The 14,242-nt window shown below is 38.0% G+C and overlaps 1 protein-coding gene across 1 annotated transcript in view; it reads right to left on the bottom strand.

Annotated features, from left to right (window-relative positions):
• Positions 1–14,242, bottom strand: part of adamts10 (ADAM metallopeptidase with thrombospondin type 1 motif, 10) — a 64,049-nt gene that overhangs the window by 40,504 nt on the left and 9,303 nt on the right. The window contains exons 2-6 of the mRNA XM_073819848.1: positions 8,410–8,768; positions 6,206–6,365; positions 4,106–4,308; positions 3,373–3,456; positions 420–565 (exon numbers count right to left, since the gene is read on the bottom strand). Coding sequence (XP_073675949.1) covers positions 420–565; positions 3,373–3,456; positions 4,106–4,308; positions 6,206–6,365; positions 8,410–8,768 — 952 coding nt within the window. The remainder of the gene's footprint in view (positions 1–419; positions 566–3,372; positions 3,457–4,105; positions 4,309–6,205; positions 6,366–8,409; positions 8,769–14,242) is intronic.

The raw sequence follows: 14,242 nt of genomic DNA, 5'->3' as shown, positions 1-14,242 counted from the left end.
AGTTCACAGACTGGACACTGTCCTGATAAGAGAGTGAAGACAATGAAAGGAAATACTTGATGCATCCAGCAGACATACCCTCTGATATAAGCCTCCAATATAAAGACTTAACACTTCCCACACTCTCTCTATCACTCACACTCTCTATTTCTTTCTCATACTTCACGTTATCTCACACACTCAATTCTGAGGCGCAGGAATTCAACCTAACTCCTCATTGTGTAGATTAAAGCTATAGCATGATTTACCATAAATCGCTTGTTCCTCCAAACACACACTTCAAGTACTTAAAGCCATTTTCAAATTATGACCTGTTACCAATGGAGTGCTACAAAATTTTTGACAGATGTTAGTGTGTGTGTGTTAAAAAAAGTTTTTAAAAGCATATACTCTTTCTCTCTAATTATCTACATGCTGACCTGGTGATGAGGACTGCTGTATCATGGTGAGCGATTCCATTGTCAGGGATGGCATTCCCATGTCCGTTTCGGTGCAGGATGGACTTCTGCCACTTGCAGAAACTGTCTAAAGACTTCCCTGCATGATGGTTTACCTCTAGCGTGGGCTGGCAAGAGAAGAAAGGAAAATCTGGATCAGATAAACCTGGATCAGACAGTACATCCAAATTTATTACATATACATCGTAGTCTCTTTGTATAATTTAATGAGTTAAACGTATGTGCATGCTCATATGTATTTGCAGTACTGCAAGACCCTTACAGACTTCTTTTCATATAATAGTTGACAATATGCTAGTTCTTTCAAGCCAAAATGCAAAACAAAATTGCATAAATAATGATTGTTTTTTAAAAAGGTTTCCCAGAACACTCCTTTCATTTGCTATTGATATGCATATGGCTTATGTTTTTACCTTAAAGGGATAGTTAATCTAAAAATGAAAATTCTTTCATTCTTTATTACTCACCCTCATGTCGTTCCAAACCCGTAAGACCTTCGTTCATCATCGGAACACAAATTAAAATATTTTTTTATGAAATCCAAGAGTTTTCTGACTCTGCATAGACAGCAATGCAACTGACACGTTCAAGGTCCAGAAAAGCAGTAAGGACATTGTTACAATAGTCAATGTGACATCAGTGGGTCAATCTTAATTTTATAATTAAGAAGCTACGAGAATACTTTTTGTGTGCAAAAAAAAGACTACTCTCTAACCATTTCTACTCTTTCGTGTCAGTCTTTTACACACGCTCACAAGAGTGAAGATGAACGAAGGTTGTACCCACAACGTGGGTTAGTAGTTAATGACAGAATTTCCATTTTTGGGTGAACTAACCCTTTAAGCTACATCTTAAACATGCACATGCACAGCTCTAAGCCATATCTTTGCTTTATTGACATGATTACAGGCTTAAATGATAATACAGACACAATAAACACACTGCTAACATGTACAAAAACACAGACAGTGTTTCCCTACCACTCCGCCTGGCACCCAGTACCCAAGACGGCCACAGCATCATTACACTCGCAACCCAGGAATGCACACACTGGAATAGTCTATAATTGTATTATCCCACAATCCAGGGCTCAGAGTCCTAACTTTCCAGGTTTCCTCTACCACAGGGGGTGGCGGGGTGTTCTCATCTGGAAACGAACCATGTTTGGTTCCACGAAACCTCAGCGCGCCACACGGTGGTTATCTCAACACGGCTAATACTGCTCCTAATGACCGCTCTCCCATCATTTGTCAAATGACATTATGCGGAACAAATTACAGGGGGATTTATTTTTAGCTGTCTGCGATTTGGGATCATTAATGCTTCATTAAATACACCGCAAAACCCGACTCCTATCCTTTCCCTGCCCTGCGTCGTCTGTAGGAGTCTGTTTGAGGTCCCGACTCTGTCAGCGTGTTTCAGAGATCCTGCGGAGCGAGCCAACTCGCTCATGTGGTGTCGTCACGCCCCGCTCAGGACAGAGGTAGAAGCCTGAATACATGACAGAGGCAGACTGATTGCATTTAGAAGCAGGCGGCGAGAACAGTAGCAGTACAGTTTGGCTTCTCTTTAGATTCTGCTCGATTTTTTTACACGTTTTTTTAGGGCCCTGTACATTCATGACTGTGGCAATACGAGAGGTCACAATCAACAATAAGAGCAGTCATGGCAGGCTCTGTGGACACACCCAGCAGAGCCGGGTACCAAACAGTCCAGACTTGTGTGAACTGTCTCAACTGGCGCAGACTAGGATGTTTTTGCCTGTAAATACACAAACAAGGAATTCTTTGACAGGTGAAATAAGCCAGACTAAGGCTTACACGTGTATGTGTTGGGCTGTAACAATCATGAAATTTGTCATTTGTAAAATAAATGATTCAATGGTTTTTTTTTTTTTTTTGCTTATGTTGCTTGTAGTATGCTTAATGCACATATTCTTGGAATTATACAATAACGTGTATATTGTGTATAAAGTGTATATAACCATTTGTAATTGTTTTTAAAAGTTTTTAAATACTGCACAGGCCTAGCATGAATAATTTTTCAACAAAACCAGTTGTAAGTAGCACGGGTATATTTGTAGCAATAGCCAACGATACATTGTATGGGTCAAAATTATTGATTTTTCTTTTATACCAAAAATCATTAGGATATTAAGTAAAGATCATGTTCCATAAAAATATTTTGTAAGTTTCCTACTGTAAATATATCAAGACATAATTTTTGATAAGTAATATGCATTGCTAAGACTTCATATGGACAATTTTAAAGGCAAATTTCTCAATATTTAGATTTTTTTGCACCCTTAGATTCCAAATATTCAAAAAGCTGTATCTCAGCCAAATATTGTCCTATCCTAACCCACCATACATCAATGGAAAGCCTATTTATTCAGTATATTATGTACTTGACCCTTATGACTGGTTTTGCTGTCCAGGGTCACATATATTTTTGAATACTTAAAAATATAAAATTGAGTGAACTTTTTATTCACACTGATATTTTTGTAGTAATAACACGTTAATATATGAATTAATAAATCATATATTAATAAAATATAAATATATCATGAAATACATATGGGATAATAACATACACTACTGTTTAAATGTTTGGGGTTTGTAAGTTGTTTTTCAAAAAACAAAAAAACTTATTGACCTCAAACTTTTTAACAGTAGTGTATTTTTCTATCATAAATCCTTCAGTCAAAATATTGAAATAATATATTTATATATTATATATTTAACACCGGTGCACCAGAAACAGAAACATGTTATGGCAATTTTATGTTCATATCAAATGTCCATATTTGAATGTTAATGCATGACTGGAATTTAAAGTACACAAATATTGTGATCAGGCAAATGTAATATATACAGCAGTCCTTCAGGCAAATGTGCTTCAGTAAGAGTACCTGGTCCTCCATCAGTAGAATAAGCCTCGTCACAACGATGTTCACTGCATTCCCCAGGCTAGAATCCTGGAACAGTTTGGCAACCTGACCTCCAGGGAAACAAGAAAAAACCAGTCTTAAAAACGAGCCAATTGTCTGTTTTTAGACCTTTCTAATCCTGCTGTTTACTGTAAAGATGGACATTTTACAGTCTACTATAAAACCAGTGCTAACTGCTGCGCTGGGGCCGCGAGGTGATGTAATCCCTTCATTAAACACATTCCACAGGTGTGAAACTATTTGTAACAATGCCACGAATCACCCATGGGGGTTGTAAATTGGAGACAGAAATATGGATCCTCAGGGTGACAGAAGACAGTTACTTAGACAACTGGTTTTCATTTAATCATTATTCGCCGAGCCAATACAAATGACCTGGATAGGTCAAACATCCTCTGAAGATTCACTTAGTCCATGGGACATTGCAGACTCTGCATTGTAGGTCTTCGTAAGAATCTCAAGTAACCGGCGAAGAGTTTAGCAGAATGTCCGAACAGCTTTCTTCCATAAAATGAAAGTGAATGGAATTCAGAGGCACCAAAAAAACACACAATAGCTTTGTGAGGAACAGATCAACATCTAAAATTTTGTTTTGAAAATTTTCTTCAAAACAAAGCAATATGGTTTTTAAAAGATTTTTGTGTCAACTATTCTTTTAAGCATGCAAACAAGAACAAGGAGAGTTGAAGCTTACAATATTCATGACAGCCAGAATGTACTGCTCGATATCGCGACGGCCGTGATAGCTGACCATCATCTTGTCGGCCACCACCAGGGTTTCGACGTAGCGCTCTCGGCTGACAGAACGCTTCAGTGGTAACTGGCCCCGTCCCATCTGGTTGGGTGAGGGCTTTAGTGTTCTCTGCCACCATCCATAGCTCTTACCAGGCTTTTCATCTGAAGGAAGAGACACAGCCAAAATGAGCAAAACTTCGTACTTACACAGTTTTTCATTAAAATCCTGTGATGAAATAAAGTGTCACAATATAAATAAAAAGATCCATTGCTACTTCCACTACAATGTGATTTTAAAGGTAACCCTGGGTATTAAGACTTAAATGGCTTAGTATAACATAAATGTCGCTTACTGAAATACGTGGTAGAAAACCCATGAAAGATTTACTTTATTTAAAAAATCCACATAATTTCATGCATATTTTGTACTATGGGGAGCAGCATTATTTCATTAACGTGAAATGGTTGCACTTGGTGAGCTACTGGCGCTACCGGTTGCTATTTTTACCGCAACACAACTTGGAAAGTAAAATATTGATACAATGACCACAGCTACTGAAAGAGCTGACAGGTGCCATTGGATATAAGTGAAGGCTTCAACCAAATGCTGTACCATCTTTTTTTTTTCCCCACAAGAAGTCTAAATGCCCTTGGATATCGAGTAAAATCTACACTGAGAAACTCCTCAAGTGGCTGTGGTGTCATGACAATCATCTGCATGTTTACATCCTGCCAGGATGGCATCTAGCGTTTCTTGTCCCTGTTCGTAAGCTCTTTCAGTAGCTGTGGTCTACTAAAGCCTCAAAGGCATCAGGGCTAAAGTGGAGAGAAAAAAGATGCGGGTCTTTAGGAAGTTTTATTCTACCACAGGCATCTTCCCATTCTTTTCTCCTCTTCTTATCGCAAAGAAAGCAGTGAATACTTACATGACTTCCCTTGTTGCTCTTCAACTAAAAATGACAACCAATAGCCGCACAATATGGCATCGTAGCAGTATTTGGTTTTCAGAGTTTCTTATTCTGAGTTGTGTTGCGGTAAAAATAGCAACAGGTAACGCCAGTAGCTCACAGAGAGCAAATATTTCATGTCATCTAAATAATGGCGCCCCCCATAGTACAAAATATATATATATATAAAACGATGTGGATTTTTAAAATAACATAAAACTTTCATGGGTTTTCTACTAAATATTTCAGTAAGAGACATAATTTGCATTATATTATAGCCACACATGTTGGAATACACAACTCGGAAAGTATATACGATGAACACAGCTACTGAAAGAGCTTACAGGTGGCAATGGATATAAGCATAGGCTAATGCCGTACCATCGGTTTTTTTCTTCCATAAGAAGTCTAAACGCCCCCAGATATCGAATGAAATCAGTGCTGAGAAACTCCTTCAGTGGCCGCGGCATCATGACAAGCATCGACATGATTACATCCTGCCAGGATGCAATCTAGCGTTTCTTGTCTCTGCCATTTGAAAGCTCTTTCAGTAGCTGTGGTCTACTAAAAACCTCAAAGGTGTCAGGGCTAAAGTAGTGAGAACAAAGACGCAGGTCTTAAGGAAAGTTTTATTCATCCACAGGCATCTTCTCATTCTTTTATCCCCTTCTTACATTGCTTACATTCTCTTGTTGCCCTTCAACTGAAAATTACAACCAAAAGGCAAGCAATGTGGCATCATATCAGTATTTTATTTTCCGAGTTGTGTTGTGGTACAAATAGCAACAGGTAGCGCCAGGAACTCACAGAGTGCAACCATTTCATGTCATCAAAATGATGGCACCCCCCCATAGTCCAAAATATGTATAAAACAATGGGGACTTTTTAAATAATGTAAATCTTTCATGGCTTTTCTACTACATATTTCAGTAAGAGACTTTACGCTATATTAAGCCATACAAGTCTTAATACCAAGGGTTTCCATTTAAAGTTAAGAAAAAACAGGATATTGTACATTCTGAAAGCCCCCATGATGCCCCTATTTCCATTCATTAATTGATGTTTTAAACTAAAGCCTTAAAATACAATTTCATGGTATTTTTAGTTCTTACCGATGACTCCACAGGACTGGTCCATGTTCTGGTATCTCAGAGACGACCGTTTGTACACCACATGGGGGCGCCCTTCTCTGCCATCTTCGTTAGTGAAGTTTTTAGCAGAAGCTAAGGGTTCGATAAGGTACTCCTCACCTCCTGCTACAATGACTCCTTGCTGAAAAAAAAACAAGAAACCATAGATTCGCACTTAAAGGAGAAGTTCACTTCCAGAACAAAAATGTACAGATAATTTACTCACCCCCTTGTCATCCAAGATGCTCATGTCGTTCTTTATTCAGTTGATAAGAAATTACGTTTTTTGAGGAAAACATGAAAACAGGATTTCTTTCCATACAGTGGACTTTTATGGTGCCTGTGAGTTTGAACTTCCAAAATGCAGTTTAAGTGCAGCTTCAAAGGGCTCTAAACGACCCCAACTGAGGAAGAAAGATCTTGTATAGCTTTGCGATTAGTAAAAAAAATTACAATTTATATACTTTTTAACCTTGTCTAGCTCTGTGGGAACTCTGTGTATTCCAGTTCAAGACAGTTAGGGTAGGTTGAAAATCTATTTTTTTTTTCTCCAACTTTAAAATCGCCCTACATCGCTGTTTTACCTTTTTTTGTAAAGGGTGTTTGATCTTATTTGCATGTTCACTTTGTAAACACTGGGTCGGTACTTCTGAAGCGATGTAGGGTGATTTTAAAGTTGGAGGAGAAAATGAGATGGGAGTTTTTCGACATACACTGTCTTGAACTGGAATACACAGAGTTCACACAGAGCTAGACAAGACAAGCATTTAAGGTTAAAAAGTATATAAATTGACAAGTTGTTTAGAATAACCAATCCTTTCGCTAGATAAGACCATTCTTCCTTGGCTAGGATTGTTAAGAGCTCTTTAAAATTGTATTCAAAATGAACTTTAAACTCCTGGGCACCACTATATAGAGAGAAATCCTGAAATATTTTCCTCAAAAACCATAATTTCTTTACAACTGAAGAAAGAAAGACATGAACATCTTGGGTGACAAGGGAGTGAGTAAATTATCTGTACATTTTTGTTCTGGAAGTTAACTTTTCCTTTAATATTAGCATAAAACATATGACTTGCTTTTGCTTGCATGTGAAAAAACAAAACAGTTGGCCTCCCTGGGCAATCTGATTTTACACGCTAGATACACTGAAGTCCCTGACAAGATCAAATCATCCCATCATTAGTCTTCCTTCTAAAATAATGAGCTTGCGCTGGGCTAATAATCCTGGATGAAATGGGAACTCATGGCGGATGGCCAAAGGATCTTAGCATGTTTCATTGTTTCCTCTCTTCATCTCTCTCAGTCACACTTTTCAAGTCCACATAATCCTGTAATGTACTTAGTGATGCTCTTGTGGACACACTGAGCATTCCCTGATGAATTTAGTCATGCTACTCTGATCACCGATAATTAACCTGGAAGTTTCTTACCGCCTTCATGAGCAAGCTTAATCCTCCATTGTATTTACTTGTGTTGGTGCACACATAATTAAAAATAGATAAATTATCGACCATTAGCACCTGAGATTCCAGGTAGCTGAATCACCCAATACTGTATCTAGAATGTCCGATGGCATTTATCAGAGAGACTTAACACAGTACTCAAACCGTCTGGATAAACAAGCATCGGTCTTGACTTTATAATCTGTTTACGCAGGTGTATTACGAGCTCAGGCAAGTAATGAGCAGGCCACAGCATGCCGCTTGAAACTAAATCCATCATTAGGCTCCAAAACACCTGTTTTTAGAGTTGAGCTTTACACCAGCTGGGAGAGACAGACTTCAGCAACAGCTGCCCATTTCAGATCTACAGGGGCGCCACGACAACTCACTCAAGTGTAGAAAGAAAGAGATTACGTTGTATAATGCATCATTACTTTAGCATACCGCATTATGGATATCATCTGAGCCTCATGTGATGGAAATGTCTAACAAAGTGATAAAGCCACTGAAAGAGGTCATGAGCTGAGAAAACAAAATTCCCTTAATCTTTTAAGATATAAGAGGTCATTGTACTATAAAAGCATCCAGTTTTACAACTTAAAACTTTAGGTTTAAATGACTTATACTGAAGCCAATCTGCTAAAACGAAAGGTAACGACTGCATTTGACATCATGGTTAGGTGCATAGCAATTAGTACATTATTTGAGACACAGCACTGTTTACTAAATAATAGAGCTTACCAGGCCATTACAGTTGCTAAGAGCCACAGAACTAGAGTGAGGCTGGTGCTGCAGGTGACCCACATAGTGGCAGTTGGCTAAGTACGGGTGACTCCAAGCCAAGCGGCCCCTCTTCCAGTATTCCACACGGAACTGTCGCGAGAGCAGTCCTCCCTGCAGCGTGAGGTTGAGCAAAAGGTCAGCGCTCGACGTGGAGAGCTGATAGTACAGCTGCGGCTCTGGAACGCTCTGCGTTTCCGCGCTACGCCGGTGTCGGCCATTCCTGTGAGAGGTCTCCTCTTCCGATAGCGTTTCCCCATGCGGCCCCACGCGCACTGGGATGGCGATCTCATACTGGCCCAAGCTGGACAGAAACTCAGCTGTGGAAACACAAAAATGTCCTTGAGATTGATGGATGGGAGTTTATACAGCTCTCAATTAAGCATGCAGTGACATTTATTTTTTATTAAAAAAAGGTTTTATGCACAAATAACAGTTCTTATACACTACAATATACACTACCATTCAAGTTTGGGTTGTTAAGAATAAAAAAATACAATAAAAGGAGTAATATTGTGAAATATTGTTTAATATAACTACTTACTTTTTTAATACATTTCAAAATGTGATGGAAAAGCTGAATTTTCAGCAGCCATCACTTCAGTGTCACATGATTCTGAAAACAAAAACGTACCCTAAACCTTTAAACAGTAGTGGGTATAATAAAATTTTATTGTACTAAAGTACTATTGCATTCAAGTATATTATATTGTATAAAAAATTGGAATATAAATGTACATTTACGCTATCAGTCAAAAGTTTTTGAGCAGTAAGATTTTTAATGTTTTTTAAAGAAGTCTCTTCTGCTCACCAAGCCTGCATTTATTTGATTCAAAGTACAGCAAAAACAGTAAAACATTTTTTTTTATATTTTTACTATTTAAAATAACTGTTTTTTATATATATTTTAAAACGTAATTTATTCCTGTGATTTCAAAGCTGAATTTTTAGCATCATTACTCCAGTCACATGATCCTTCTGAAGTTATTCTAATATTCTGATTTGCTGCTCAAAAAACATTTGTTATTATTATTATTATGTTGAAAATGCCTGAGTAATATTTTTTCAGGTTTATTTGATGAATAGAAAGTTTATCTGAAACAGTAATAAATTTGTAACATTATAAATGTCTTTATCATCACTTTTGATCGATTTAAAGCATCCTTGCAAATTAAAAGTATTAATTTCTATAATTTCCTTCCCCCCAAAAATTATTCAGTTTTAAATATTGATAATAATAATGCAAAATTGAACAGCAAATCAGCATATTAGCATAAAATTCTGAAGGATCATGTGACTGGAGTTATGGTGCTGAAAATTTAGCTTTAAACACAGGAATAAATTACATTTTAAAATATATTCAAATAGAAAACAGTTATTTTAAATTGTAAAAATATTTCACAATTTTATGTTTTTTGCAAATAAATGCAGGCTTGGTGAGCAGAAGAGACTTCTTTAAAAAACTTTTGACTGGTAGTGTATGTGGACAAGGATATACCAAAATCATATCAGTAGCCTAAAAAACACTTTACTTATTTATTTTAGTTCAAGAGGATCACTTCATGAGCCCATACTGAGGTCACATGACCAGGCCTAGATTGAATCTGTACACTCTTTCCACATTTTCGATTTTAGGGAAAACTATTTTAGGAATTCTGCAGATTGGATTTAAATATGGATATCTGTGGGACTAAAGAGTAACTAAGAGCACAAGGCACTTACTGCTAGCAGAAAGCGTAATTAAAATGAATATTTAATGAATACTGAACAAAGTTTTAAACTAAGATGCAAGAGATGAGGGATGTCAAGGAATCTACGGCCTCTAGTTGTATCACTCCAAGACCAAAAAAGAAAACATATTGTTACTAAATGCACTTTTTAAGATCCAAACAAGTGAGAACTGTTAACTCAAATCAACAATACATCCGTAAACAAACTATTTTAAGCAGATCACCATTTCTTGGATCAGAAGGGGCCCATGCAAACAGCCTTTGGTTACTAACAAGGATTTTATTCAGTTGCAGTTATGTACTCTGACCGTGTCAATTGGCGAACAAAAGAGTTCACAGTGAAACCATTGAGTAGACCACGGAGAAGAAAAGCAAGTTAGCGGCCCAAAGGCCAAGGGCTGCCTGTTGCTATGGAAATCCTGAAATTGTATACTTCCTGTCCCCGACAGTGGGCCTGGAGATTAATTGTCCAAATGCAGCATTTGAAAAAACTGCACCCAAGGGGTGGAGATTGCCAAAGAGACAAACTTCCTGAAACCAAACTAAACCCTTTTATGCATTCAGGACCAGTGTCCTTAATGTGAAACAAGGTTTGTTCCATTGGTTTGTTTACTCCATCCTGCCAGTTCAAACACTGTGAGCAGAGCGACAGCAATGTCTCTTTTGTTTGGGCCCAGAAGCATGAAGATGAGACTTGTGTGTGACCTTCATTCAGCTTGTCTTACTACTTTCCGTAATCTCTCAAAGCTGTAGAAATACATCAGCAGTCGCACCATATGACTTATATTAAATTTGGCATTGGTGTACAATGGCAAGAGAAGGACGAGTAACCTTAGAGAATACGGTCCATTTCATTAAGCATTCCATAAGGAGGGAATGAAGGCTCAAACCAAGTGCTGAAAACATAAAAGATCACATCTTTCCTTCCTCACAGCAGTTACTCAGACTGGACCACTTAATAAGACTGTCTAATTATTGAAAGAGCTGCTGCTTCTGAACCTCAAATGTGTTTTCATTGGGTTTTTAAAACTTGACACAAAACCATCACCAGACCAGCAGATGAGGTTCATCCTTTTGATTACATTAAAACTCATATAGCCTACAGTCCGACAGTTAAATGCTTTCTGGGTTTAAAAATTACAATCAATTGTAAAAGCGATGTTGCAGTGGTGGAGTGGTTTGAAAGTAAAACGACTCTTAAATAAAAAGTTCTGGATGACTTTTTTTCAGGATCTCATGCTACTTTTAACAATTTACATCATAAGACATGACTTGTTACTTTATTTAAAGGGATAGTTAACTCAGAAATGAAAATTCTGTCATTAATTACTCACCCTCATGTTGTTCCAAACCCAAAAGACCTTCGTTCATCTTTGGAATACAAATTAAGATATTTTTGATGGAATCCAAGAGATTTCTGACCCTGCCTAGACAGCAACACAACCTCGATGTTCAAGGCCCAGAAGGGAAGTAAAGACATTGTTAAAATAGTCCATGAGACATCAGTGGTACAACCGTAATGTTATGAAGCTACGAGAATACTTTTTGTGTCCAAAGAAAACGATGACTTTATTCAACAATTTCTTCTTTTCCCTGTCAGTATCCACCACATGTTCATTAGAGTACTACTTCTGATTGACATGGAAGACAAAAAATTGTTGAATAAAGTCATTATTTTTGTTTTCTTTGTGCACAAAAAATATTCTCGTAGCTTCATAAAATTAAGGTTGAACCACTGATGTCACATGGACTAGTTTATAGATGTCCTTACCACCTTTCTAGGCCTTGAACGTGACAGTACGGTTGCTGTCTATGAAGGGTAATAAACTCAGGAGGGGAAAATACCTTAATTTGTGTTCCTGTAGATACACGTAAGTTTGGGTTTGGAACGACATGGGGGTGAGTAATTGACAGAATTTCCATTTTCAGCAAATGGAAATTTTATCTCAGTGTTTTCATTCAGAATTTTTCCAAATTCACATAAATATTAAAGTTTGAATGATTTTAAGTAACGCATTTAGCCTCAAGTTACTTGAGTAGGGCCATCTGTGTACTAAAACTGTCCTTTAAGTCACTCTGGATAAAAGTGTTTGCAAATTAGCCAACGCAGGCTTAAAGGTAATCTAGTCTCTCTCTATAACTTGAATCCAGACAGTCCCAATAACAGGAGCCAGGGGCACAGCTGGGTCTTATGTTGAAGCATGAAAGCGGAGCTGGAACTGTACAACACGCCCAGCCCTCTGACTGCCATCAACTGGCGCTATCTTAAATAAACATAAGGCCCACAATTGATGGAAGGGTACTCCCTGCTCTTACACCTACAGGGAGCATCGATCCTCCAGAGCCTTTGATGTGTCTTTAATCTCAACAAGGAACCCGAGAGGAGGAGGATGCCTGTGTTACTTCCCCATAAACTCCCCCAGCACGGACAGAGCCCCATTAAAAGAATAAAGACTTCACTTTTGATTCAAATAAACCACCGTCAGGAGCCGCCCAGGGTTTGAAAGTTTATTTTAGAAGGTTAAGGAGAACAACCTTTAATTAGGACTGTGCGGGAAACTAAAGTGAACCCCCCTCTTTTTTAAACCGAAGTTTTCCTGTGGAAACCGGGCTGGAGAAAGAGAGAGAGAGAAGTCTCTCCACCTTTCCCAGATGTGCAACAGCTGCATCAAGTCAGTGAGTGCGCCCAGACTTGTGGAGGAGAAAACTCTTCCCCATGCCAGGCTGAGAAGTCAGTCTTTCTTGAACAGAGGCCCTGTCAGCGACTCAAAACCCATCCATATCCTGTTTGTGTACCGTCTGCCACACAGCTATTTGGACTATGAGATTTAAATACATGCCTGCGGTGACCGGTCACTGCATGTGGCGAGATTATACATAAACTCTCTGCTTTAATAACTTTACACATAATGATGTAACTGGTTATGGGAGGGAAAATGCATTATTAAGCTATTCATAAGCCAAAAAATGGCTGGTCCACATATTTGTCCCGTCCGCCTTTTGAATAAACACATAGAAACTCAGCCAGACCTGCTCACACGCTCGTCCTGAACTGGACCAGACGATGCAATGAAGTCAAATCCACATGCTTGAGCGTGTTCTTATTACGTAACCTTTGTATCTCTTTAAATCTTATATATCTGAAATGACATAATAGGATTAGTATATGGCAGGAATGTACATCTTGATGTTGGATGTGCCTCATGTGAGTCTCGTCAGAGAGATAACTGGGTCACTAATTGTATGAAAAGAGACAGTGGTCGGTTTCGTGGAAAGATGGGTCATCGAGTCTGGCTGGCTCTTGTGATGGCTAACTGACGTCGCAGTGCATCTGTTCCTGGTTGTCTAAATAGTTTGTTACTGTTCAGGGCTCGAGGGTAACAATTCATTCTGCTTTACACTTTGATGGTTTGCCATTTCTGCGTCCATTGTGCAATGAGAAACAAAGTTTTTCAGGTAACTTCTATTGCAAAAACAAGCAAGTTTACATGTAATTTAAAAGTTGATTTCAGTATGACTAAAATAATAATTACTCTTTATTAGTCAAATTGAAAAATCAGTACAACTTGCCAATTATGTTTTTTTGTGTTTTTTTCAGTCACCAATACAGGGATTTTACCATTCAAAAGTTTGGGGTCGGTAAGTTTTTTTAATACTTTTATTTAGCCAGAATTAAAGGAATAGTTCACCCAAAAATGAAAATTCTGTCATTAATTACTCATCCTCATGTCGTTCCAAACCCGTAAGACCTTTGTTCATCTTCAGAACACAAATTAAGGTATTTTTGATGAAATCTGAGAGCCCAATGTAGTAACGCCCAAGGTAACTACCATGTTCAAGGCCCACAAAGGTAGTAAGGACATCATCAAAAACAACAACTTTATTCCATGATTTCTTCTCTTCCAGATCAGTCTCTGGAAGAGAAGCATGCATGTGTGTGGTGCTGCTGATGCAGGAACCAGCATTCTAACGTAGAACCTGGATGCACCGTGGTACTCTCTCAAAATTGTTGAATTATTGAAGTCATTATTTTTGTTTTCTTTGCACTCAAAAAGTATTCTCGT

The sequence above is a fragment of the Garra rufa genome, chromosome 15, assembly GCF_049309525.1.
Source record: "Garra rufa chromosome 15, GarRuf1.0, whole genome shotgun sequence".
Classification (NCBI taxonomy): domain Eukaryota; kingdom Metazoa; phylum Chordata; class Actinopteri; order Cypriniformes; family Cyprinidae; genus Garra; species Garra rufa.
This window is presented reverse-complemented; position numbering and strand designations above follow the sequence as displayed.